Below are 27,267 nucleotides of genomic sequence, written 5' to 3'. Positions count from 1 at the left end.
TACATGTAAGTGATTTTTCTGGTCTAATTTAAGGCTGCAAGCACCAAAAAGGAAGCGGACTCTCCAGAAAACACCCCTCCGTCCACTCCCAGCGCCCCACTGATGGCGGGACACCAGGGGAAGATGCACTCCATGGCCCAGGGCAACGGTGGGCCAAACCAAGATGGCAGCAGTAAGGTTAAACAGAGGAAAAGGAAGAAGGTACACAAATGTTTTAGCAAAAATTATTATTGTTATTTATGGTAATATTATTTTCCTATTTTACAGATAAGTGTGATTATTGTACCACTAGTGGTTTTTTAAATGGAATTGCAGACTGTTCATTTGAAAATTCTAACTGGGCTGGACACAACAAGAGTGGCTCAACCATTATTATACCTTCATTCATTCATTCATTCATTCATTCATTCATTCATTCATTCATTCATTCATTCATTCATTCATTTATTTGATTTAGCTCTATATATATATATATATATATATATACACACACACACACTACCAAACGTTTTGGATTGGCAAGATTTTTTTATATTTTTATAAGAAGTCTCTGTTCACCATTTAATGATAAAAAACATCAAAAAACAGTAATATTGTGAAATATTATTACAATTTAAAACAGCTGTTTCCTATGTGACTATATACAGTATATATATTGTGTCATAAGACACTAAGAAATCGTTAAGAAATCATTCTAATATGATGATTTGATGCTCAAGAAACATTTCTCATTATTATCAATGTTGGAAACAGTTTTTTACATTTTTATTTCAGGATTATTTGATGAATAGAAAGTTCAAAAGAACAGCATTTATCTGAAATAGAAAGCCTTTGTAACATTAATCACAACTGTTCAAAAGTGTGGAGCCAATAAGAATTTTTTTTTTTTTTTTTTTTGGTGGAAATAAATAAAATAAATGAATAATTTTATTCATCAAGGATAATTTAAATTGATCAAAATTTACAGTAAAGATATTTATTATGTTACAATAGATTGCATTTCAAATAAACGCTGTTCATTTGAACTTTCTTTTCATCAAAGAATCCAAAGAATCCTGTTTTCAACATCGATAATAATAATGAAAGTTTTGTGAGCATCAAATCAATAATAATAATTTGTCTGATAACAATAAATCAGATCAAATGATAAATTGAAAATAAATACATTTATAGAGTGTGTGTGTGTGTGGGTTAAATTTATTATTATTTTTGCTATTGATGTTAAAATTGTTCACTTTCATGTGCCAATTTAAGCTGGTCCAACCTATGACGGCATTGTATAAATCCCTTGACTTCCATTAGTCAGACGGACTGATAATCCTGCCTCAGAAAACACCCTAACACTGTTTATTTTATTTTATTTATTTCTAATACTTGTCACAAATTCCAGCCTCTTCAAGAGCTGTAGAAACATTAGCGAGGAATAAGTCTTAATGTTCCTGTTCACCCTGTTTTACTGACTCCAGTTTCTCTGATCTTTATTGCAAGCATCCAAATAGGGAAGTTGTTTTCCCATCCGACTTGATACCGAGTTGAAATTGTTCCTTTCCCTCCAAGTGACTTCAGAGACACTGCAATTACAGCCAATCACACGCAGCACTAACGTTTACTGTCAAACCCTCTATATATCAGTGCTGAAAGTTCATAAAGCATCAAATGACACATAGCATTTATATCTCTCCGGAGGTAAAGCTCTGGCCAATCCTCCGATTTTGATTCTGAAAAGCGTGCGATTGTGTGTGTGTGTGCCGTGTCCTCGCCGAGCTGTGTTTGTGCATTAAACTGCAGGACTCCCACAGTGTTTTTGAATTAGCAATAATACGAGCTGTATTTTCTCTGTCTTCTTCGTTGCAGAGCGCGGCGGCCTGTGGCGCGGAGGCTCAGAGCAGTGCCATCCAACCAGCCCACATCAGAGAGGCCATCAGGCGCTACAGCCACAAGATTGGCCCGCTCTCCCCCTTCTCAGTACGTAATAACAGAGCCGTAAAAGAGTTATATTTATAATCGCAGCGCAGCCCCATTTTAAAGTGGTCAAGCCCTAAAGTATTGGAATTGTTTAGCGCAATTTGTGGTTAGTGTAATTTTCCTCATAAAAGTCACATAATTCGACTGGAGAATTAAATAAGCGGAATTTCGATCCTTTTTGGAAATACAAAGGAGATTTAATTTTGTTTTGTTTTCCGTAAGTCCTGTTTACAGCTGAGAAATGCCTGCTTATTCCGCGCACTTACGTATGCGACTTTGCAGCTCGCCGACTGCGAGTTATAATTTTCCATCAGGCGCAGAAGTGTGGGAGTCTTAAGTGCTGGTCTGCATTTGAGAAATGGCTTTCTCACAGCCAATTTGGAGGCTTTCGCTATTGTGGTCAATCTGCAATTCACAGGTAATGAGCAATTTACCACTGACGGCCTACTTGATCGTTCCCGAGCCAACAGCCCGCCAGAAGACCTGGCAAAATCTCTTCTGCGGGGCTGCTTTTTGTTTTAAATACTGATATTTGTTACTTTTCATTATGATGTAATACACTTATCAAATAGCAAAGCACTAGATCATGGGCTTCTCTGCGTTTAATGCAAGTAGACAACGATTTCCTTCAATTTTATTTGCTTTGGTTTTATTGGATTCATACAACTGTGTAAATGGTACAAAATGTACAACACAGCAGCTCTTGGCATGGTAATACCATCAGCTGCTGGCATGGCATTCCAATTTTATATCATTTTACAGCAGATTTAACTCGTGTTTTACCAAACGACCTCTATGGAAATGCACAACATCCTGGCTGGGATGTTTCCGTCATGTCTCTTCCATGTTGTTTGGCCAAATATTCAGTAAGAATTGCTCTGCTGTCACAGAGGCCTGTGTGTGATCGAAGCACGTTCTTATAATGAAGTTAAAAGTCCTACAGTTTCAGTGTCACCAAGCAACACAGGACAACTGCGACTGGATAAGGTCATTTCCATGGCATAAACACGGAGCCGACATGTATAACTGTAGGAAACTGGGAGTTGCACAGGGACGCAGTGTATTGTTTAATATATAAAACAGGTGTTATATGGTTTTCCAGGGTATGATGCTGAGTGAAGACTTCCAGATGTTCTCTAGTGCCACTTGCGTTCGCCTTTGATGAGTAAATCTCAGCTCCTTACTGGGAATGGCACTGGAATAATTAGACGGGGGGGATGCGAGTGACTGAGTGAGTGCCGTCAGAACGGAGTTATCATGTAATTGGCTTGGTTTTATTGCGACTGGAGCCAGTTTAAACCCATGATTAATTGCACCAATAAGCAATTTTCACTCTGGTCTTTAAAAAAAAAAAAAAAAAATAGAAGCAAGCCCTTGTTTGGAAGGTCGAGCGTATATGGGCTCGCTGACAGACGTGAGGCAATTTCTCATTAACGTGTACGGTTATCTATTGGGCCTTTCGGTGGTGCGGTCACGTCCCAGATTGCGCTGTACATATGAGCCAACAGTTAAGTCGACGTATTAACTTCAAATGCGTATGAGATTCTCAACACTCCCCCAGCTTGAAACGAAGAGAAATAGCCAATCTGGAAACGGTTCGCTTTCACTCAAGTTTCACCATTGTGGATGTGTAGCATTATGTAATTTAAATGTCTGCCCCAGTGACTGTTGTTGGAGGCTTTATCGGCCTCGAATTACCAAAATCAAGTCATTGTGAGATTATTAACTTTGAAATTGAATTAAGAGGGTAACGCAAGACCTAGAATCATTCAGAGATCATTCGATTACACTCACGCACAGGGCAACGCGATTACCTCCCCCGTCCGCAAGGACAGTAAGTCACCGGCCAAGAAGAAGTATACTTTTATTTGATTCCAGAGTCTGCTGTTGTGGAAAATCGGCTCATCAGATGGAATTGTTTTTCCTTTTGTGTTTGTTTCTGCCAGTTTTGAAGATGCCTGGTGAAAACATCCTTTAATTTTACCTGCTAATGTGAGGCAGGCGAGGAGAACTTTCTAGTGCTTTGTAGTGTCACGAGAACCTAACGTGTAAATGTAATATCCGCAGGGATGTAATTTTAGTACACAGAAATTCACGTCAGTCATTTTCAAAGCGTTGCATTTGTTAAAATTTCCAAATACCTAAAAGTAAGATTTTCTTCTTATACATTGTGGTGAATTATAAAGCATCGGATGTATCACTGCTTTTTTATAATTAGAACTTAATTTTTATATTTTCTTAAGAAACTCAGAAAAAAAACATTAGTTTGTTGTAGTGTTTTCAAGTTTTTAGCACATTGCAATTTGGTATCTAGGGTGTTACTATGTCGTCGCTAATGTGTTCTTGGTGTTTTTTTTAGTATGTTGCCTTGCCTAATGTGTTCTGGGTGGCTTTTGGTTTGTTGCTATATGGTTGCTAGGCTGTTCTGGCTGGTTTTTACAGCGTTTCTATGCCACTGCTGAGGAGGTTTGAGGGTTTTTTACTGCATTTGTTATGGTGTTGCTATGCAGTTACAATTATTAAAACAATTCTATGTGGTTTCTAAGGTGTTGCTATGCAAGGGGTTCTGGGTGGTCACTAGGTTGTTGCTAAGGTGGTTTTAAGTAAATTGTTATGTGGCGGCTAGGTGTTCTAATTGGTTGTTAGAGCATTGTTGCTTTGGTGTTTTGAGTGTTTTTACTTAGCACGTTGCTATGTGTTTGCCTGGTGTTCTGGGTCCTTTTTAGTGTGCAACTATGCAGTTACTAGGAGGTGATTTTGGGGGCGTTGCTATGCCATTACTAAGGTCGTTTGGTGGGCAGTTTTTCCCAGTGTATTGCTAGCATGTTACTAGTGGTTTCTGGGTGGTTACTAACGTTTGCTAAGTGGTTTAGCATGTTGCTATGTGGTGGTGCATGGTTGTTTTAGGTTGATAGTGATAGAAATAGTAAATCTTGCCTTAACAAAAGCTTCAGACAAGCACAAGTCTGTATCCTATAGAGCTAGAGATATGTTAGTCGTTGCTAGATCTTTTAACATTTCATTGGCCCTAATGCATGTTTAGAAATTGCTGCGACAGCAATATTTTGTGCCTTACTTACAGTTTCCAGCGGTCTCGCTTTACGTATGTCTTTTTGCCAGAGACAACAACTGGGGGAGTGATACGTCTCCTCTCTTGTTTATTGCCCCATCGTCTCTATATCTGAGGATGGACATCTTGTACTGGGCTGCTGACATCCACAGAACTCTCTGTTTCTGTGCCCTTTTCAATGCCTCATAAATGCTGCACTATAAACGGCCCATTGGAGCAGGTTTTACATCCCTGAATTCCAGTTGCGTCTCTCGTGTTGGCATCAGACGCCAGTTCCTGTGCTCAGTGTCTACAGAGCCATTGAAAACCTTCCCTAACAATTACACATTTACAAGTAGAGACATTTTTCCCTGTGGTTTGAATAGCTTGTTATTACTCCATGAAATTGCTTTGTGGACGTCAAGTGAACGGTCGTACTGGCAGAGTCCTACAGAAGTGGGTCAGTTGGAATGGGAAAACGGCATACGGTAGTCTTCCAAAGAGGCAATATTTTATCGAAATGATATTCAAACCTCCCAGTGCAGAAATACAGCCCAAGTACTGGCGCCATTTGAAGTAAAGCGTAATATTTGTCTTTGAAATACGTTTATCAGAGAAAGAACAGCACTCTACAGTAATGTCCAACTTCCTGGATTATGAGCCTTGAACACAAAGAACTGTATTTGTTTTTATTTTACGCCAAAGTGTTGGCAATGGCGGCCTATCTTTTCTTATTTGTTGAAGCATTGATATAAAAATACTATGCCATTAGAAGCATGAAGCTGAGTGTTTGGTGCCAGAAAACGCTTTGCTATTTCTCTCTCTAGATTTATGGAGTCGTTTTTTTTTTTTCTTCTTCTCCCCCCTCTCCTTCAGTATAATTTCTGTTGAGCCGCATCTGGAAGTATTTATTTCAGTGCCATGTAATCCATCTCGTGGCGCAGTAAACAGACTGGCTATTATTTTTTGAATAAAGTCTCATCTTCAAGCTTCGAGAGAGCGGAGTGCTGCCTGCGTCCTCCTGGCTGTTTCAGATGCTATTGATTTACAGTGGGTTTTTCCACATGCTGACCCCCAAATCCCACTTCACAGCGAGGTGGTGTACACTACGGCCCATTAAGTCAGAGTTCTGGGGATGCACTTCCCTGCTGGAGTGCGCTGGTTCTGGCTGCGTTTCGACTCCCCAAATAACGGGGCTCCGCAACACAATAACAACTGTAATCCATTGCCCAGAACTCTCGAAGGTGCCGCTTTACTCTAAATCACGCCACTTTTAGCATGTCTTCTGTTCTGAGTTGAGGATAGAACTCAGATTCTGATTATGATACCGCTGTTTACAACATACCCTCATTGGGTAGTTCCTAAAGAAATTAAGCAATATAAAGATCTATTGGGTTCCCTTTCAGTCGCTCGCGTTCGACTGATTGGGATCACGGTTAGGGAGCCTGTCATCTTCGAGTAAAAAAAAAAAACGAGCCAATGCACATTGGCGTGGTAGCTTTGCATCTGTGGATGCAAGCACCATTTGTCTTTCGCTTCGGAGCCATTGGGTGTCGATGACTCTGAAGAGTGTTGAATTTTTCAACTAGCCAGTGTGTCATTTTTCTTCTGGAAGACTCTCCCAGTGCTGGTGGTGTTGAGCGAATGTGCCCAGTCATGTGCGCGTACATCGCACTCCTACTGGCGAAGGATGCGATTGAACCGGTTTCCTCCGGTCGTTATGAAGACCAGCATCTATAGCTCGTACTTAGTTGTACGCAAAAAAGGTGGTGGGTAATGGCCTATCTCGGACCTGCGACTCTTAATTCGGGCCCTGTACAAGCCTCCCTATAACTTGCTAACGCAGAGATCCCTGAGATTGCTCTGCAGTATGCGTACTTCAGATCTCTATCCTCCAGCAGGCCATCCTGTGTTTTGCATTTGAGGGTTCGAAGTCTCAGTACAAATCCTTCCCTTCGAGTGCTACATAACCAGTTGGGTCTTCAGGTCAACTGGGAAAAGAGTAAACTCGCCCACGGTCTGAGGATCTCTTCCTCCGGTAAGGATTCTCTGGATTCGGTCTAACACGCCTCACAGCAGAAGTGAGAAGTGAGAAAGGGTCCCCTGGCCTAAGCCCTGTCCCATCTCCGCCTCAATATTGCGGAGGGATAGGGGGCTTTTCTCTAGGCACTGGAAGGTGGCAGCACTACAGTAGTTGTGTTTTAATTGGGATCCCAATCAGTCAACTACGTCGAATGTGAGTGTCTGAAAGGGAACGTCTTGGTTACATATGACCCTCGTTCCCTGAAGGAGGGAACAGAGACGTAGTCCCGTCGCCACTATTGCTGGACCGCTAAGCTCCTCAGCAAAAAACAAATGGTGTGTGCATCCATTTCCATATGTATTCCCGCGCAGTGGGGCGGAGTGTGAGATGCAAAGCTTGTACGTCAATGTCGATTGGCTCGTTTTATCAATGCTCGAAGATGACAGGCTCCCTAACCGTGATCCCAATCAGTCGACATGTCTCCGTTTCCTCCTTCAGGGAACAAGGGTTACATACAGTGGTGGAATGTAACGAAGTACAAATACTTTGTTACTTTACTTAAGTACATTTTTCACGTATCTTTACTTTACTTAAGTAGAATAAATAGTGCCTACTTTTTACTTTTACTTCGTTACATTTTGCAGCAATTATTATACTTTCAACTTCTGTTACTTTTTCATTACATTTTCTGATCAGTTTTTCCCCTGCCAAAACGTAATTTGACCATCCGTTCGTTGCACGTTTGTCTCACCAGTGATGTTTGGTTGCCATAGATATATCAACCCGGTCAAACTTATGCGTCTCGCACGCAGTGTGTTTATCGTTCAATTTATACGCAAAATTTTGTTTTTCTGTGCATAGGAAACGCACCGTGTGTAATAGGCCTATACATTTGGTTAGGATTAGCCTATGGCAAGCCAAGAGGTTCAGAATTACGCCATAAATTAATCGCGTTTACTGCCAAACATAGTTATTAATATATAGTAAGGATAAGCGCATGATGTGCATATTGCCTAATTGCAGGCTTGTTTCAGAAATGGTGACAACAATTTTTTTCCATAATTATTGAACATCATTATAGGAGTATTAGGTGGAACGAGTTAGAATTAAATGTTTTATTAATCATTAGAAAAAAATAGACATTAAGAGAATAAATTGTTATGCAAGTACTTTTACTTTTAATACTTCAAGTACATTTAAAATCAGGTACTTTTTACTTTTTACTTAAGTATGGTTGTCATTGTGTTACTTCTACTTTTACTAAAGTAAATATTTATCTGTTTATTTGTACTTTTACTTAAGTACTGACATTCAGTACTTCTTCCACCACTGGTTACATACTTAATGTTTTATAATGCCATCACTTTTATTTACTGATTGTGGCTATGCCATGACTTGGATCAGGGATTCCTGAAATTTGTTTGATCAGCTGAACCCCTTTGACCTAATATATTTACTAGAAATAATCTCTATCTGTCTGCAAATCTGTCTGTCTGTTCTTGATGTTATTGTGTTGATTTTATATACATTGAAGTAAAACAGACAGACAGTTAATGTACAGTAAATAAATGTACTCACACAGAAATATATATTTACAGTACATACAGATGTATGTATGTATGTATGTGGGGGTGGTGGTTGTGTGTGTACTTCTGTGGATCTGTTTAGACCATTGGATTGTGGACAAAGTGGGTAAATTGAGGACCTTTTGACCAGTTCTCACTATCTTAAGCTATCTATAGGTTTAAAGATAGTTTTTTAAGCTATCTTTAGGTTTAAAGACATTATCACTATCTTTAGGTTTATTTATTAATTAATTTGTTTTTATTTATAACCTTTATTTAGCCAGGAAAAACTCGTCATGTTTAAAATCTCCTTTACAAGAGGGTCCTGGCCAAGACGGGCAACACACTAGTTAAACAAATAAATTAAACAAACTAAACAAAATAATTAATTACATGTAGGGAAAAAAATATATACAATATCAGTGAAAACAATTACAATCCGGTAAACCCATTACCAAATCATTTAAAATGCTCTTAAATTAATTTAAAGAGAACAACTCTTTAAAGCATAATTTATCTTGTGATTACAATCAGACAGAGCAGCTTAACTAAATGCCCTTTTAACCATATTTGATAGTTTTAGATGTACCAGTGCTTGAGTCTATGGATTGACAGCGCAGGCCATCCAACCCGAGAGTACAGTAAACAATGATGGGTAAGGGCTTTTGAAATGGTAACAAACCTTAAAGCCTTATCAGCAATTTCAGGCCCAAAGATAATTGATCACATTAATCTAATCTTTCCTAATGATCCGCTAGCTGCCCGCCCCATAAGCAGGCCGTCTAAAAAAAACGCATCTCTATAGGCAGCCTAGGCTCTTAGATCTGCACACGAAAACAATTGGTTTCACCAACCACTCAAAAGCAAAATAAATAGTGGTCCAACTAATCACCGACAGGGGGTGGGTGTTGTGAGGTTTTGCTCTCGTGCACGGCTACATGCAAAGTCTGAGCTGAAGAAGCAGCCAGCATTTATCAACGAACCCATGTCGGTGATTGGTTGGAACACTATTTATTTTGGTTTTGAGTGGTTGGTGAAACCAATTATTTTTCTGTGCAGATCTCAAAGCCTAGGCTGCCTACTGAGACGTGTTTTTTGGACGGCCTGCTTATGGGGCAGATCGTTAGGTAAGATTAGATGAATGTGATCATTTATGTTTGGGCCTGAAATCACTGGTACAACCATTTAAAGCTCAATGATATACCGAATATAATGCCTGTGAACAATGCTTGAAACTATCACATTAATCCAACACTGACAAAAAAAAGTAGCAGCTGCCAATCTCCTCCTTTAAAGAGATTCAAACGAAAGACATGACTTAACTCTAAAGAAAAAGCCTTATTTCAACTTTATTTTCTTTACAAGATGCTGAACATAGGGCTGGAATGTGAGAGAGTAATCAATTAAAAATCCCAAATATTTATATTGGTAAACTATTTCAATCACTGAACCTTGAACTGTAGTAGTTCAACGTGAACTTGAGAGTGTAGACTTTCTATTTGAAACATCATTAGTTTAGTTTAAATCCCTCAATGTATGCTGAACAACATCACAATTAGACGCTGTGTTTCTTATTTTCTAGAAAAAGCCTTAGGTCATTTAATCCTTTTAAATTCGCTGTGGTTACTATATTGTTTCTTAAAGCCTTATTAGAAATCAAACTGTTTCGGAGGATAAAATCTCTTTTTAAATGAACATTCACAATTGAAACCTTAGCTAAAATAGACAATATTCAAAAATCGGTTTAGACAGTTATCAAAAATTGGCTGTCAACTTTAAAAAATATAAATCCAACTTATCCGGACCAGCCAATTTCTTACTATCTAAAGATTCTAGTGCCTTATTTGTTAACTTCTAAAACTGTTACTGGACTAAAGTCAAATACTTGATCTGCCTTAAAATGACTTTCATCAGAATAAACATTTAAAGAGTTATCAACGGTCAAATCATTCGATATTTAAGGTTGGGGAAGGGTTGGGATTATATATATATAGCACTTGGGTTGGCATTGGTTATAGGGTTCTCAAAAAGATTGTGTGTGTAAGAACAAAAACATCTCTTTGTAAAAAAACATCTCTATATCTTATATATATAATTGTTATTGATCATTTATATATTAATAATATATTTTGATTCAATATTAGTGTGTGAAGTATCAATGCAATATCGTCATAAAAACAACACATTGATTTGTGTTAAATAAATAAATTAAAACCCTACTAGTAATCGGTATCCACACCATCCTGCTCATTCTACCCATGAAACCTGGACCTGATGATTTTACAAACACAGATACGCTCGAGAGAGAGAGAGCGGGAAGACGGTCTGAAATTCGTTATTGCATTAAAACCCACACTTAGCCTTGTCTATTTTCCTAAGCCCTCTGGATTTCAGATCGAAGGCGTTTGAAGGAGGTTCTGACCCGGGACGACTGTACATTGATACAGTTGAACTTGCAGGCAGACTTGAGCGCTGGCAGTCTGACGGTGGGGAAGTCCCGGTCATACGCCATCCCGTATGGACCGCAGCCTTGATCCAATTCAGTCGGCTCCAAGCAGACAGGACCACTGCGCGTATCCCTGTCCTCTCCCTCCTCCCGGAGCTCTTGGCGCCGGCACACACACACACAAGAGCTCGCACACATTCCCACATCTGTCTTATGCTGCTCATGAATATGCACAAGCAGGAGTTACACTTATGGTAACGTCTCATTACGGTCGGTGAAATGCACAATCATACATCTTTCTCCTATCTTGTCTTTACGTCCCTCTCAGACCTTTCATTCACACGTTTGTTTAAGGTTAGTCCACCCAAATATGAAAGTCCTGTCATTCATCATCATTTACACGCCCCCATATTGTTTCAAGGTGTGCTATGGTGTACAATAGAGCCAACGATATCTTTGTTTTAGGAAAAGAGCAAAGTCATCTGTTTGAAATCGTTCCTTTTGCCACAACTCTCAAATCCCTTTTGCTCTCACTTTCAAGTGTAAAAATACGAAAGTGTGAATGAGATTTAAGAGCTACGGTGGAGGGAAATCTTCAACAGCCTTTCCTCGCAAAGCTGCCGTTTGATTTCAGAGGACATAAAATATAGCGTACAATTTGCATGGCTGTTATTTTCTTTCAGGATCGTCATTGGTTGGTAGAAAGGATAAGTTAAAAACTGTAGCATTACATTTTTAATTTATTTTTAATGAAAATAGGATCAAGAACCAAATTATTCAGAGATGTGTTTAAAGTATGAACTGAGCTTTCAATCATAGGAGACAGAGAAAGAAAACAAAGAGGGTTTTTTTTTTTATTCTGTAAAGAAAAGTTAATTTAGGATTAGTTAGGGAAATGCCTGATATTCTAGAGCAGTCTGTCCATGGAAGCATTGGACAGTGTGTTTTCATTTTTCTGGAACACTGTAATAAGGTAGTGTAGCCTATACATTAACACTATCCTACACAGAGGTTAACATGAACCAACAATACTTTCTAAGCCTTTTTAAATCTTTATATAAATATCTATATACCAATTGTATAGGCTATTAAAGGGTTTGTTCACCCCAAAAAAATAAAATGGTCAGAAAGCTCTCATATTTCATCAAAAAGATATCCATTTGTTTTCCGAAGATGAAGGAAAGTCTTGTGGTGAGTAATAGATGACAGAATTGTCATTTTTGGGTGAACTATCCCTTTAAAATAAAGTGATGTGACATCATTAAGGACTAACATGAACTAACTTTGGGCTTTAGGGGAAGCATTTAAAGAATGCTATGGATGCACTTAAAGGGTTAGTTCACCCAAAAATGAAAATTCTGTCAGTATTTACTCACCCTCATGTTGTTCCAAACCTCTATGTGTTAATTTGTTCTGCTATACACAAAGGAAGATATTTGGAAGAACGTTTTAATCACACAGATCTCATTCCCCATTGACTACCATAGTATGTATTTTTTCCTACTTTGGAAGTCAATGGGGAATGAGATCTGTTTGATTAAAACATTCTTCCAAATATCTTCCTTTGTGTTCAGCAAAACAAATAAACACATAGAGGTTTGGAACAACATGAGGGTGAGTAAATACTGACAGAATTTTCATTTTTGGGTGAACTAACCCTTTAAAAAAGGCCGAATCAAATCGTTAAAGAAGTAGTTCTCTTTTAAAAAAAAATGTTGCTGATAATTTTCTCACCCCACTGTCATCCAAGATGTCCATGTCTTTCTTTCTTCAGTCGAAAAGAAATTAAGATTTTTGATGAAAACATTCCAGGATTTTTCTCCATGTAATGCACTTCAATGGGAACCAAACGATTCAAGGTCCAAAAGACCTTGTGGTCCAGTGACTCTCCTGTTCGAACTTGTTCATCAAAATGAACAAATCTTTTTTCCGAGTCCATTTTTCCGAGTTCATTTCGTTCGTTGAATCAATCAAATGACACGAAAAAAAGATTTGTTCATTTTGATGAACGAGTTCGAACAGGAGAGTCACGAACGTGCATCGCATTACAGAGCAAGGCGACCATTTGAGCTTATAAAACTTAAACTTTGTTTTTTTTTGTTTTTTTTTTAATTTGCGATTATTTCGCTTGATAAGACCCTTATTCATCTTCTTGAATCGTTTAAAGCCCTTTGAACAGTTTGCAGTTTGCACTGAAACTGTCTTTTTGGACCTTGAACCGTTTGGTTCCCATTGAAGTCCATTATATGGAGAAAAATCCTGGAATGTTTTCATCAAAAACCTTAATTTCTTTTCGACTGAAGAAAGAAGGACATGGATATTTTGGATGATATTGGGGTGAATAAATTATCAGCAAAAGTTTTTTTTAAAGTGAACTACTCCTTTAATTGGATCTCATTGTGAATCGTTGGTTTTGAGAACCGAACGTTGAAACAGAACGTTTCTCCTTTTTAAAAAATAGAATCATAAGCCTATGAATTGTGAATTTAATCTATTCACTCTCTACCCAAAGATTCACAGCCCTAGTGTTCCCCAGAGGAAAGAAGTTCATGCAGTTTGGAATGACATTGGTGTGAGTAAATGATGACAGACCTTTCGTTTTTAGGGTAAACTATGCCTTTCTTTTTCTCATCCAGTCTTTGGGGTGAAGTTCCTGCCCAAGCTTAGTCTGTGACAGATCTTTGTTTTTCTTCGCTGGTATTTATGTTCTTTTTGTACCGAAGTGTTTCAATGTATTCCTGAACCTTTTGTCTAATGTGTATCTTGGCCTGCGAACCTTGTGTCAAAATGACAAGAAGCGAACTATTGGAGGTGTTCGAGGCTGAAATATGCACCCCACTCAGTTTTATGGTGCGTGCGATGGACTTGGTTTTGTTTATTGACTCTAACAATGTTTCTGTGTTCATCAAACCGGCCGGGCACCCGTAAAACAATGACTGTCTGAGACGGTCACACACAAGTCCCGTGGCACATTGGTTATAAACAATGCCTGATGGCCACCATTTTTTTATTTGCCATAAAAATAAGAGAAACACAGAATGATATTCTAGCTAATGAGTTACATATGCGAGTTCTCAGTGCAGGACTGATAATTGGAGTGTCATCTCTCAGCGGAGAGGAGACAGTTTGTCTCTCACATTTACGCGTCCGCCTGAGACTCGACGACCAACGAGAGGACACAGCGGCACTGATCAAAGATAAACCTCCTCTCTCCGGGGGTCATCCTTCTTTTTTTCTGCACAATCCTGGCAGTGATGCAGCTGAACAGGCTAGAATAGAGAAGTGCAAACAGTTTCCTTCCTCACGCAAACAAGACGACCAAAGAAGCTTCTCTTTCAACTTGGCTCGGTTTTTGCCCTTTTAAAACGACCCAAGCACTGGAGAGTTCCTTTTATGAGTTGAGCTGTTCTCTCCTTGTAATGGTGATTAGATCACGCTGTGTTTAATATTAGAGTAATCCATATATATATACTAACTACATGTTTCCAGTACACACATAGTAGCATTTAAGAAGAACATGACTAAGTAGAACTAATAGTTATTATCTCCAAACTTTTGAATTAATGGGACTAATTATTATTATTAGCAATGTTGACAATAGTTATTGCATTTGTGGTATTAAAAAAGAGAGATAAATTAATACTTTTATTCAGCAAGGATCAATAATATTCAAAAAAAATAATTACATATACGAAAAATATAATATAATATAAAAATCAATAATATATAAAAATATGACAATTTATATTACAAAAGATTTCTATTTATAACTGAATAAATTTACTAAATAAATGTAATTAATACTGTAACTTTCTATATATCAAAGAATCCTGAAAAAAAGCAGCAGCAAATCAATATATTAGAATTATTTGTGAAGGATCATGTGACACTGAACACTGGAGTAAATTCAGTTTTGATCACAGGAATAAATTACATTTTAAAATTACAGGTTCTTTAAATTTGGAATAATATTTCTCAATATTACAGTTTTTACTGTATTTTTGATTAAAATAAATATAGCCTTGGTGAGCAGATGAAATTTCTTTCAAAAACATTTTAAAAATTGTAATAGCAACTTTTGAATATGATTATTTAATATTTAGATACTTTATCGGTTTATATCAGTACAATATGGAAATTTGTCTCACTAAATATTGGTATCAGACATGGATAAATCCTATATCGTTCAACCTCTCTTCAAACAACATGACAGTCAGTAAATCATAATATGATTTTTTTTTTTTTTTTTTTTACTAATTTGACTGTGGGCTATAAATAAATAAAACAATTCATGTGACCCTTTTGACCTTTGTGTACACAACTGCAATCCAAGAGCAAATAATCTTGCTCATGAATATAAAATCCACACTGTTATTTCTCTTTAGATATTGTGTCAGGCTCACACGGTTGGAGACAAATCATTAATTCACATCATGCCACCAATGCAAATTTAACAGCTTGCGCAGATAACCGCCAACATGTGTTGACCATTCATTCAGAGAAGTGAAGGACACGAGCGCGCGTCCAATAAAGCCTTCCAGACCCCTGCCAGCCTTCCGTATCCACGGATCCCAGATTTCTGATCCATACGCTCTTGTTTTCTGCAGAGCCCGTAATGTATCCAGGCAATAAAAGCAGCGAGGGTCAGTTGCTGGGCTACTGGAATGCGTTTTTACAGCGGCGCTTCTGTACGAGGACTCTGAAACCGCACGCTCTCTTCCTTCTTGTACTGTCAGCAGGCGATATTTCATCAGAAAGCCTCTCTCCACACAGATGCTTCCTCTGACCATGTTGCAGATATTTTCTCCTGGAGTTGTTCTTGGACCCCGTGGGCTGGGTTTCGAGGTGCCACCCACTGCCAAGGCCACGGGCCTGGATGAGCCCGGTCTGAACCCAGAGACCTCCGTGGAGTGTTTCCATAAGGGGGGAGCGGAGGTCTTACTTAGCACTATTTATCTGCAAAAATGGAGATTTATGAATGGTCGAGCAGAGGGATCGCGAGCCAGTTTGCAAAAAGCACAAAGGCGGAATGTTTCGCCCACGTTTGAATTTGCCCTGTATTTATATATTGCAGTTAATGGAACTTAAAGAGGACAGAATGAGATCAGAAGCGCTCTCAGATGAGGCTTTTATTCAGCCTCCCTTTCATCACTGTCCTTTTAAATTTGACTCTTGTCATTTGCATTTGCTCTTTGCACTGCACAACTTCCCAGCTAAAAATGAGCTGCAGGTGCTAAAATGCATTGTGCAACGTGTGTTTAGTGAATTCACTTGATTTCCTCTTTCACAGCATAATTTCTGTTCAAAGAAACAGATGTGTGACTTTGTAGGTGGGTGAAAAGTTGTGAAATCTCTTCCTCAACAGAAATTCAGTAGGATTCAGCACAAAAATGCCACTCAAAGTCCTGCTGTTTCAGTTCGTGTTGTTAAATGTGGGGCTAATATAATGGGATATATTTAATTGACCTAAAATCAGCTCTGAAACATGAAGAAAACACTCTCTAAGTCAGTCTACTCTGACATTAGACAGTATAGAGTGTTTTAATCAAACATAGAAAATGGCAAATATATATATATATATTTCAATTTTACAAAAAAAGGCTTTTTTTCTAAATTTGTACAATCTTTATTTTTCTAATTTGTTAAACTTTAAATGAAATAGCTGTTTCGAAGTGTATTTGTAAATGTATATATACAGTCAAACCAAAAATTATTCAGACACCAGATATTATAATACAGTAATTATAGTAATTCATTACATTTATACAGCGCCTTTCTCGGTATTCAAAGTGCTTTACATTGAAGGGGAAATCTCCTCAACCACCACCAATGTGCAGCATCCACCTGGATGATGCGACGCCAGCCACACTGGGCCAGAACAAACACCAGCTTACTGGTTGAGAGGAAACTGAGATGAAGCCAATCAGTTTGTGTTTATATATATATATATATATATATATATATATATGAAGAGTTCAGATGCAAAAGCCTCTAAATGCCATTTGAAATTTTCTTCTAAAATGACCATTTTTATCAAGCTTGTATATTTAAGTTCAGTAATTTCACTTAACCCTTGTGCATTGTTCAAATTCACTACCCTTTCGTTATGTTCGTGGCTGAAAAAAGCCACTACTTTAAACTGCTGTAAAAATGTATCAGATAAATATTTTTTTCAATTTTTTTTGCATAAATCTATTAACCGACCTCAGTCCTGATCAAAACTACAAATTTTTTTTAAAAAATTCAGGATTTTAACTCTTTAATTGCCAAATTCATAAATGATGTCACTGATTTGGGGGGGGGGAAACACAAAATGACTTATTTTCAATATAAAATATGATTGTGGACTGGATTTTTTTTTACCTTTTATCACAGTCTTGGACATGTCAAAGATTAGAAACAACATTGGTTTTGATGCTTTGTTAGTTTTTGTGTAGCATCAGATTTTAACTTTTTCTCCCTCATTTACTGTTCGTGGCTGTTTTTGCCCCATTGACTTCCATTATAACCACATTTTTTGATTGCAAAGCCATGACACCATAAAATCATGCATTTTTGATTGTTGATGGTTTTCCCTGTTGGGAAGAGGTAAAATTTGTAATTTTTACTGTTGATAACCAGGTGGAACCATTAACCCTTTAGACAGGCCTGTGCAAAAAAAAGCTTAGTTTCTGGCTTTTACATGCAGTTATATGGAGTATAATAGCATATTACAGTGTGTATATGTGTGTGTGGGTGTGCGTGAGTGTGTGAGAGAGTGTGAGAACTCACCTTGATGCGTCTGAGAAAATAAAAATATACACTTCAGCTCTCAAAACTACATGGAGTAAACAAAAACAAAGTAAGTGTATTTATGCATCTGCTGCCTTTTGATGGTGAGAAATGCAGACTAAACAAAAACAAAGCAAGTGGATATAAACGCTTGTCATTTGATGGTGAGAAGAGCAGCAAGCAACATGAGAGAGGGCTTGACTTGTAGTGAAGTTTTAGAGATGATTATGCAGTCTGACCCCTCCAGCGAGCTGCAGGAGGTATTGTCTTCTCACTCTGACCGTCCACTGCGATCATCCCACAGGCAACGTGTGGACTCCCCTCTGGATCTGTAGACGCTGGCCAAAATCAGTAGCCCCATGCACAGAGATCTGTGGAGTCCACAGATCCAGGATCCTCTGAATCCTCCTCGCCTTCAGTGGAGCTCTAGCTTCCACTGAAAGCAGGAGGATTCTGTGGATCCTGGATCTGGGTGGATTGGAAGAAATGGTGAAGTATGGTTTTCCACCAATGCGGAGACAATTCCCTTTCTTCAGCCTGCAAGAGGCGTGAGTCGAGGGCCGACACGCAATGCTATCGCAATGGTTCAGAACATGGATTCTGTGTTCAATCTGTTTTTTACGGAGGAGACGACTGACCTCATTGTCAGCATGACCAACCTCCATGGACACCGCACAATGAGAAACTGGACTGGGGTGGACTCCACAGATCTCTGTGCCAACATGGGGCTACTGATTTTGGCCAGCGTCTACAGATCCAGAGGGGAGTCCACACGTTGCCTGTGGGATGATCGCAGTGGTCGTGCGATTTTCAGAGCCACCATGTCCCTCTCAAGATTCTCCCAGTCCATCCAGATCCAGGATCATCTGAATCCTCCTCGCCTTCAGTGGAAGCTTGAGATGATGATGAGGGTGCCACATCCACACCAGGATCTGACTGTCCTGAGTCTGCGGTCAGAGTGAGAAGACAATACCTCCTGCAGCTCGCTGGAGGGGTCAGACTGCATAATCATCTCTAAAACTTCACTACAAGTCAAGCCCTCTCTCATGTTGCTTGCTGCTCTTCTCACCATCAAATGACAAGCGTTTATATCCACTTGCTTTGTTTTTGTTTAGTCTGCATTTCTCACCATCAAAAGGCAGCAGATGCATAAATACACTTACTTTGTTTTTGTTTACTCCATGTAGTTTTGAGAGCTGAAGTGTATATTTTTATTTTCTCAGACGCATCAAGGTGAGTTCTCACACTCTCTCACACACTCACGCACACCCACACACACATATACACACTGTAATATGCTATTATACTCCATATAACTGCATGTAAAAGCCAGAAACTAAGCTTTTTTTTGCACAGGCCTGTCTAAAGGGTTAATGGTTCCACCTGGTTATCAACAGTAAAAATTACAAATTTTACCTCTTCCCAACAGGGAAAACCATCAACAATCAAAAATGCATGATTTTATGGTGTCATGGCTTTGCAATCAAAAAATGTGGTTATAATGGAAGTCAATGGGGCAAAAACAGCCACGAACAGTAAATGAGGGAGAAAAAGTTAAAATCTGATGCTACACAAAAACTAACAATGCATCAAAACCAATGTTGTTTCTAATCTTTGACATGTCCAAGACTGTGATAAAAGGTGAAAAAAAATCCAGTCCACAATCATATTTTATATTGAAAATAAGTCATTTTCTGTGTTTTTTTTCCCAAATCAGTGACATCATTTATGAATTTGGCAATTAAAGAGTTAAAATCCTGAATTTTTTTTAAACATTTAGTAGTTTTGATCAGGACTGAGGTCGGTTAATAGATTTATGCAAAAAAATTTGAAAAAAATATTTATCTGATACATTTTTACAGCAGTTTAAAGTAGTGGCTTTTTTCAGCCACGAACATAACGAAAGGGTAGTGAATTTGCCCAGAGTGTACTGTTGAGTTTTTGAAAAATTTCAAAGCATTTTCCCAAAATATGTGTCAAAATAAGATTTGTCACCAAAAATCATTCCATTTGCTGAAACAAAGAAAAAGTTACGGCCAAATTAAGACTAAAAAATACCCCTTAGTGGCTGAAAAAAGCCACAACAGCACATAAGGGTTAAATGACAATTAATAGGTAATCTTCATTGCTATTTAAGTGAAATTACTGAACTTAAATATACGAGCTTGATAAAAATGATCATTTTAGAAGAAAATTTCAAATGGCACTTAGAGGCTTTTGCATCTGAACTCTTCATATATATATATATATGGGGATGATGAGGAGGCCATGATTGACAGAGGCCAAGTGGCAAATTTGCCCAGTAACATCCATATAATTTTTTCAGACTGATCTCATGAAGTAGCGTGTGTATGACACGCCAATTCGTATTTCCATTTTTGGCGTGCTATCAAGATGCATAATCACTTTTCCGCGTGTTTATGAACGCCGTTGACTTAACGTTATTACTGTATATATAAATATATGACTTACCTCAACCCGTCCCTAAACCTAACCGTCACTGGGGTTAATGGCATTTATGACTGTTCCCTTACCATCCTAGGAAAAAAAAAAGATCGCTCCCCAGATGTAGATGTACATTTTGCTTCGTTTCGCGCGGACATTTGACAGCGTGTACAGACACGCGGAATCACTCGGACGTCAATGGCGTAGACATACACGCATACACGCGGATAGCTCCAAATGCGTAGAGATAACACGCCGCTTGATTAGAAAGTGGCGTGTATGTTTACGCAAAAGTCATGATGTCATGTTGATTTTTTTATATTTTTTACTAGTGGGTGCAGGACACTATAATTAATTTATGTAGCAAAAGCATCAAAAGTAAAAAATAATCATGGAGTGGACAACCAGTAAAATGTATAAAAATTTGGGACCAAAAATGATTCAGACACTTTGACCTGAACATTTTTTACTTCGCTTTTTCCTTAATTGCTAATGCGACCATTTTACACCACAGACTGGACAAAATGAAGCATTTCTTGGTAATTGGTTGTCCTAAATTGGTGTTTTCTAACAGTGTGCTAAAATTTAAAGCAGCATTATGTTATTTTTGAAATTTGCTCTTGGGGTCCCCCTACAGTTGGGAAACAGTATTGTCTTAGGGAGAATTTTACTGTCGTAAAAATCTGTCATGGTTGCACCAGGGAATACACGCGTGCATTTGTTGACAAGCGATACCCCCAAACTCTGCAGAAGGAAGTAGTTCTCACAACATGGGCAGACTCCAGTGTTGCATGTGAAATGTCTTCATCCGAAGTATATTGGCATATATTTCACCATGTCTAATGAATATTGTTTCATGGGCTTTATTTTTTTTTTTTTCAAACGTCAAAAGATTGCGTAGCTCACGTTTACAAGCCAGCGTCTTTATAGTAAGGTTAGCCTATTGGCTACTGTTTTACATAATGGATATGCTAATTCAATTCAATGTGTGTTGGTAGACAATAGCCATGTCGTCAATATTATCATATCAAGCTACCATAGATGAATCTGCAAATTTGAAAAATCGATTTGCGTTATAGCCTGAGGCAAGACACTTTCACCAGAAAAAGTAACAAACATGACTATCAGCCTGCAGACGTAGGATAGGTATCCTGACCGATTATTTTGTCCGTCTAATCATGTATTATTTACTTGCAAGAATGTAGCCCCTACCAAACTCCGTAATCAGTACTTTCACGTCTCGAGCTGGTGCGAGTTGCCCGCCCCCGCTCTACGGGGATGCTTGAGTGTGTTAAGCGCCCTCAAATGAAAGCAATGCAGTCTACATTGGATGCGACTAGGGGCGAAGCTACACAACACATTACCAACAGTAAACTGATCGCGCGCGCTCTGTTTCTGACGCACTTCACAATTGGTTTTACTTGCTGCTTCAGCCATGACAACATAAAGTGATGGGACGTGATGTATGCCGTAAAGCAGTCCAATTTTGTAGTTCGTTTTGTGCTCGGGTTCTCCGAAGTTACAGAGTGCCAATAAAAGCAATACAGACACCGTCAGGCTATGGCAGACCTGTCATTCAACCTATTGTAAGTCGATGTACCATCTCAAGGGTTTTGGAAAAATATTAAAAGTACACTATGTAACTTTTGGCCCCTCTAGCATAAAACTGCATGCCTTTTGTAGAAGAACATTGTATTGGGTGTGTTTCGGCTCTGCACGACTACGGATATATATGACAAGTAACTGTTCGAGAGCAGTTCATCTGTTCAATAAAAAAGCTTATAACCTGTTGCGTACATTTTTTTTCACATTCTCGCATCTCAAAAAAGCCAACCCAATGTTTTATTAAGAGCTCTGTCGCGTTCTCTTTATGCCGGCAGACTCTCCTCTTTTCGGCGTTTAAAAAAAAAGGATTTTCGAGATTTGTCTGTTCCCACTGTAAAAAAATATTTTCATGATTTGTAATAACATTTTTTCTTTTGTCAAATCAACTTAATTTATGTAGTTCAGATAACATAATATTTTGAGTTTCTGTTGATTAAATCAATCTCCTTTATTGTATTAACTCAATTTTTCAATTTCAGTGAACTTAAAATTTGAAGGCAACCAGGTTACTTAATTTTTTAAGTTAAACCAACAATATTTTTTTACAGTGCACCTTTCTCACTCGTAGTGACAACTAACCTATGATCCTCCGTCACCATATACGTGTGAAAGACGGGCGGGTGCAGTATGTACGTAATTTCCAGTGAAAACCATCTCGTCAGGTCTAAAATATAAACACTTTTAATAGACTTGTAATAGACAAAAACACCTTTTGGAAGACGGATCGATAATGTATTTACTCTTTGGTTAAATTTAGTTCATTTTAAATAAAAAAAACTTACATAGCGTACCTTTAAGGTTTAAAAAAACTACAGAGTGCTGCTTTAAGTTTTGACAGATATTCAACCTGATTCATTTATGAGAGTCTAACAGAAGGATGGCCAAAACCAGTGAAATATCAACTGAGTTCTTGTTTATTACCATTTTCTAAACTATAGCTAATACACTGTGATAATGTGAGAAATGTTGAAGGTGTCTGAATAAAATTTGGTTTGACTGTTTATATGTTTGGTTAATTCTCAAATACAGATCATTTCAGACACTGTTCCACACTGTACGAGTAGTCGAATTTGTGCTGTTTTCCTGTCTTTTCCATTCGCAAAGTATAAATAATTAGCGGAGGGGAGGACAAGGCTTGAGACGCTGCGACAGGTCTCATGTGCAGACGTCAGGATGAAAATATATTCCACACAGGAAGGAACTCTTCCCTGAGATATATCTCAATTGCTTCCCCTTGAAACATGCACATTATATACATATATCAGGGTGGATTTCATGGCTATTTATTTTTCAGGATCTTTAGGGAACTCCTCTTGGTCAGCTTCCTCGAGGATGTGTATTTTTATGTTGGAAAATAAGCCTGGCGATGTTGTGCAAGGCCGAATGTAACTGAGAATTTGCTGTGCTGGAAAAATCCAGCTTTTAATAAAGCACCATTCATTCTCAATCTGTCAGGCCGAGGGAAACCGAATCAGATCAGAATTCCCTCAAATTGAAATCGATCAGGTCAGTGAGGCAAAACTTTAATATTGCGTCCGTTTTTCATTCAAACATTTGAAATGCTTGTTCATATATGTTATGTTTTAAATGGTTATTACGCCATTGGCGATGTATCAAGTTAAATTTGAACGCAGTTTTTCCCACATCCAGTGTAACAGATACAGGTGTAAACGCAGAAGCGTTCCTGTTACAGTCGGAGGATCGTATGTTCTCCTTTTCTTCGTTCGTCCTGATTAGCAATCCGCTTCTCAGTGTGCTGATCCTATAATTTGACTCCGAGATAATGACCCAAAGAAACAGAAGTCGCGAGCAAATCAAGCCTCGACCTTTGAGCTTTGATATGCGGGAATCTCGCTTTATAAGTTCCAGGTTGTCTGATGTGGAATGAGAGCTTTCACAATATCCTTTCTCTTTTTTCTGTCGTGTTTTTTTTTTTTTCATGTCAGTTCATGTTTCTAGGCCTGTGTCTAGTTTGAGTCGTCTGTTTTCCTCTACCGTCTGGGACCTGTCTCCATTTCGCCTTTTTTGTCCCGTTAAAATGCCAGCCAAATGAAGAGAGTTCATCATAAAACGAATGCAAGAACACACGCATCAAAAAAAAAAACAAATTGTATCACATGGAGGACGAGGCCAAACGCCACACATCTGGTTCGAGTTCTCCTTTTCTTTTATGACGAGGAAATTAAATGACATATATAATAATCTACCACCCAGACTGGGTTTGGATTCTGTCGGCTCCTTCCTTTTTTACCCACAATGCAGCTGTATGCGCTGTATTGTCCTGTTCTTGCAATGGTTTCTCCCTGTGGTTGAATAATCATAATTAATAGTGCTATAACAGACTGTCAGAGGAGTTTGCCGTGTTGAGTTCATAAAGACACTTGTTATTTTTATATGTTGCCCGTGACTGCATCCGCCTTTCACCCCGGGACTGTGGTGATCTGATGGTTTCGTTCATAAAATGCAGATCTCTGTTGGCAGAAACATGTCTTAAATAATTAAAATGATGTTTGTGTGTGTGTGACCGCTTGTTACCATCCAACCAAGTGCTTATGGTAACTCGAATGACAGATGATGTTAAACATTAAATGCCTCATATGAAGGTTACGCAACTAACTGAGAACATTTATGTCGGTTTATGCCGTTCTTTTAACAAATGTTTTGTTTGAATGGCTCTAAAAATGACCTATGGTTATCCAAATAAAATGAATGCTTCATTAAGAAGTAAATATATATATATGTGTGTGTGTGTGTGTGTGTGTGTGTGTGTGTGTGTGTGTGTGTGTGTGTGTGTGTATATATATATATATATTTATATATATATATGTATGTGTGTGTGTGTGTGTGTGTGTATATATATATATATATATATATATATATATATATATATATATATATATAAGGGCTGTGCAATGATTAATCGCATCCAAAATAAAAGTTTGTGTTGACATAATATATGTGAGTGCACTGTGTATAATTATTTTGTATATATATAAATACACACACACATGCATGTATATTTAAGAAAAAAATGTTATTTATATATAATATAAATCTATAAAGTATATACATGAAAATATGTCTGAAATATATACAAGCATCTGTGTGTATTTATATATATATATATATATATAATAATTATACACAGTGCACCCACATATATTATGTAAACACAAACTTGTATTTTGGATGTGATTAATCGTTTGACAGCCCTAGTTATATTCTATATAAATATTAATATTTTATATATAAAATTAAAAATGTTCTTAAGTATATACATGCGTGTGTGTGTGTGTGTTATATAAAGACACACACACATGCATGTATATTTAAGAAAAAAATGTTATTTATATATAATATAAATCTATAAAGTATATACATGAAAATATGTCTGAAATAAATACAAGCATCTGTGTGTATTTATATATATATATATATATATAATAATTATACACAGTGCACCCACATATATTATGTAAACACAAACTTGTATTTTGGATGCGATTAATCGTTTGACAGCCCTAGTTATATTCTATATAAATATTAATATTTTATATATAAAATTAAAAATGTTCTTAAGTATATACATGCGTGTGTGTGTGTGTTTTTATATATAAAATATAGTTATACACAGTATGCACATATTATGTAAACACAAACTTTTATTTTGGATTAATCATGATTAGGGTGATAGCTATAATGTTTTTAAATTGGATAATATTAAAAATGGTTATGGTCATGAGTAATTTATTGTTTAACCAGTTTAGAGTAGAATTATAATAGATAAATCAACTCAAAAGAAATGGTCACATCATTGACCCATTTAGTACTTTTGCCATCCTATACAAACAATTTTCAGAAAAATACACTATCGTTAAGCTTGGAGTCGGTAAGATATTTTTATAAACAAATGCTTTTATTTAGCAAGGACACATTAAATTGAGTGATAAAGTGACAGAAAACGCATCTATAATGTTACTAAATATTTATATTTCAAATAAATGCTTTTTTTTTCATCCTCGAAATGTTTTTTTTTTTTAGCACAACTGTTTTCAGCATTGAAAATAATACAAATGTTTCTTGAGAAGCAAATCAGCATATTATAATGATTTCTGAAAGATCATGTGAATAATGATGCTCACAGGAAAACAGCTATTATACTGCTATTAAATAAATCTTTCTGTTTTTACTGCATATTTGCTCAAATAAATCCGGCTTGGTGAGCATAAAAGATTTCTTTCAAAAACATCCCCCTCCATAAAAATCTAAAAAAATTCCCAAACCTTTGAAACCTACATGATGATTTTAATATTTCAGTCTCTTTTAAACATTCAGGCAAAAATATTTCAATCATAAAACATATTTGCAACCTAGTTGTTATACAGTTCAGAAATAAAATATGTGAACCATATAACAACTACTTTGCAGTTCCGTGGACCCTCACAATTACACCCCTGTGACATTCTTAAAGTCAAGCCTTCAACAGATCCGAATGGCGTTTCCCCAAATAGATTCATAAACCACTTGTTAACCACATTTGTTTTGTATCTGCGTTTCTAATAGATGAGGACGGTGACTCGTAACCCACAGAACCAGAAAAACTTCGATTAAACATTAAAGAGAAAAAAAAGGGCTGCACATTCCAGCCCGTGTCGTCTACGAAACCGGAAAACGAGAGCCGGCCTTCTGCCTCTGTGGAGCTCCGGTATAATTCATAACACATTTCCTTTTCTCCGCTGTTCCCCGACAGAGTGCCTACCGCAGGAACGGGATGACTTTCCTGGCCTGCTGACGTGAAGAACGCGAGGAGTGTGTCTGTGTGTTTGCAGGCTCGTTAGCTTGGGAACACTGTGGACTAGCTGGAATCTTGACTGGACGAGTTGTGTTTTGTTGGTGTTCATGTAAACTCTAGCGGTGGAAGTGTTCTCTTTTGTAAACAGGTTTCAATTTTTTTTTTTTTTTTTGTCAGTTATAACAAATATTTCATACTTATTTAAGATGATTTGTAGAAGCTCAGGAAGTTCCGTTCCTGATGTTTAATTGTCTGTTGGATAATGAAACCCATCATCAGTAATGCGGTAGAACTTTATTTTTCAAGTGTAATATCTTGCTTTTGTATTCATCTTTGTTTGGATTTAGAGGTTTTAATTTATTTTTTATGTTCCATATCTTATAATAAAGTATGGTCTGTGTTTAAACTTGAATGTATTTGCTTTATATTTAAAAAAAAAAATAAGGACAAAACCATGGTGAATAGAAGAAGAACGCTTAATAATTTTGTCCTTTTTTTTCAATCCATTTGCTTATTGATTATTTTATCACAAAAACTATATATATATATATATATATATATATATATATATTAATTTTTATTTATTTCATTTATTTAGGCAAGGCA

At 37.4% G+C, this 27,267-nt stretch overlaps 1 protein-coding gene across 3 annotated transcripts in view; it reads left to right on the top strand.

The window, feature by feature from the left end:
• Positions 1–27,067, top strand: part of supt3h (SPT3 homolog, SAGA and STAGA complex component) — a 208,886-nt gene extending 181,819 nt beyond the window's left edge. For all 3 annotated transcript variants that reach the window (XM_039660855.2, XM_039660856.2, XM_089120095.1), the window contains 3 exons: positions 34–201; positions 1,855–1,965; positions 26,620–27,067. In XM_039660855.2, the coding sequence (XP_039516789.2) occupies positions 34–201; positions 1,855–1,965; positions 26,620–26,661 (321 nt within the window). In that variant the 3' untranslated portion in view covers positions 26,662–27,067. The remainder of the gene's footprint in view (positions 1–33; positions 202–1,854; positions 1,966–26,619) is intronic.
• Positions 27,068–27,267: the final 200 nt, after the last annotated feature.

Source organism: Pimephales promelas, chromosome 15, assembly GCF_988280905.1.
Source record: "Pimephales promelas chromosome 15, fPimPro1.hap1.1, whole genome shotgun sequence".
NCBI lineage: Eukaryota > Metazoa > Chordata > Actinopteri > Cypriniformes > Leuciscidae > Pimephales > Pimephales promelas.
The sequence above is the reverse complement of the archived record's forward strand: the minus strand, read 5'-3'. Positions and strand labels throughout refer to the sequence as shown.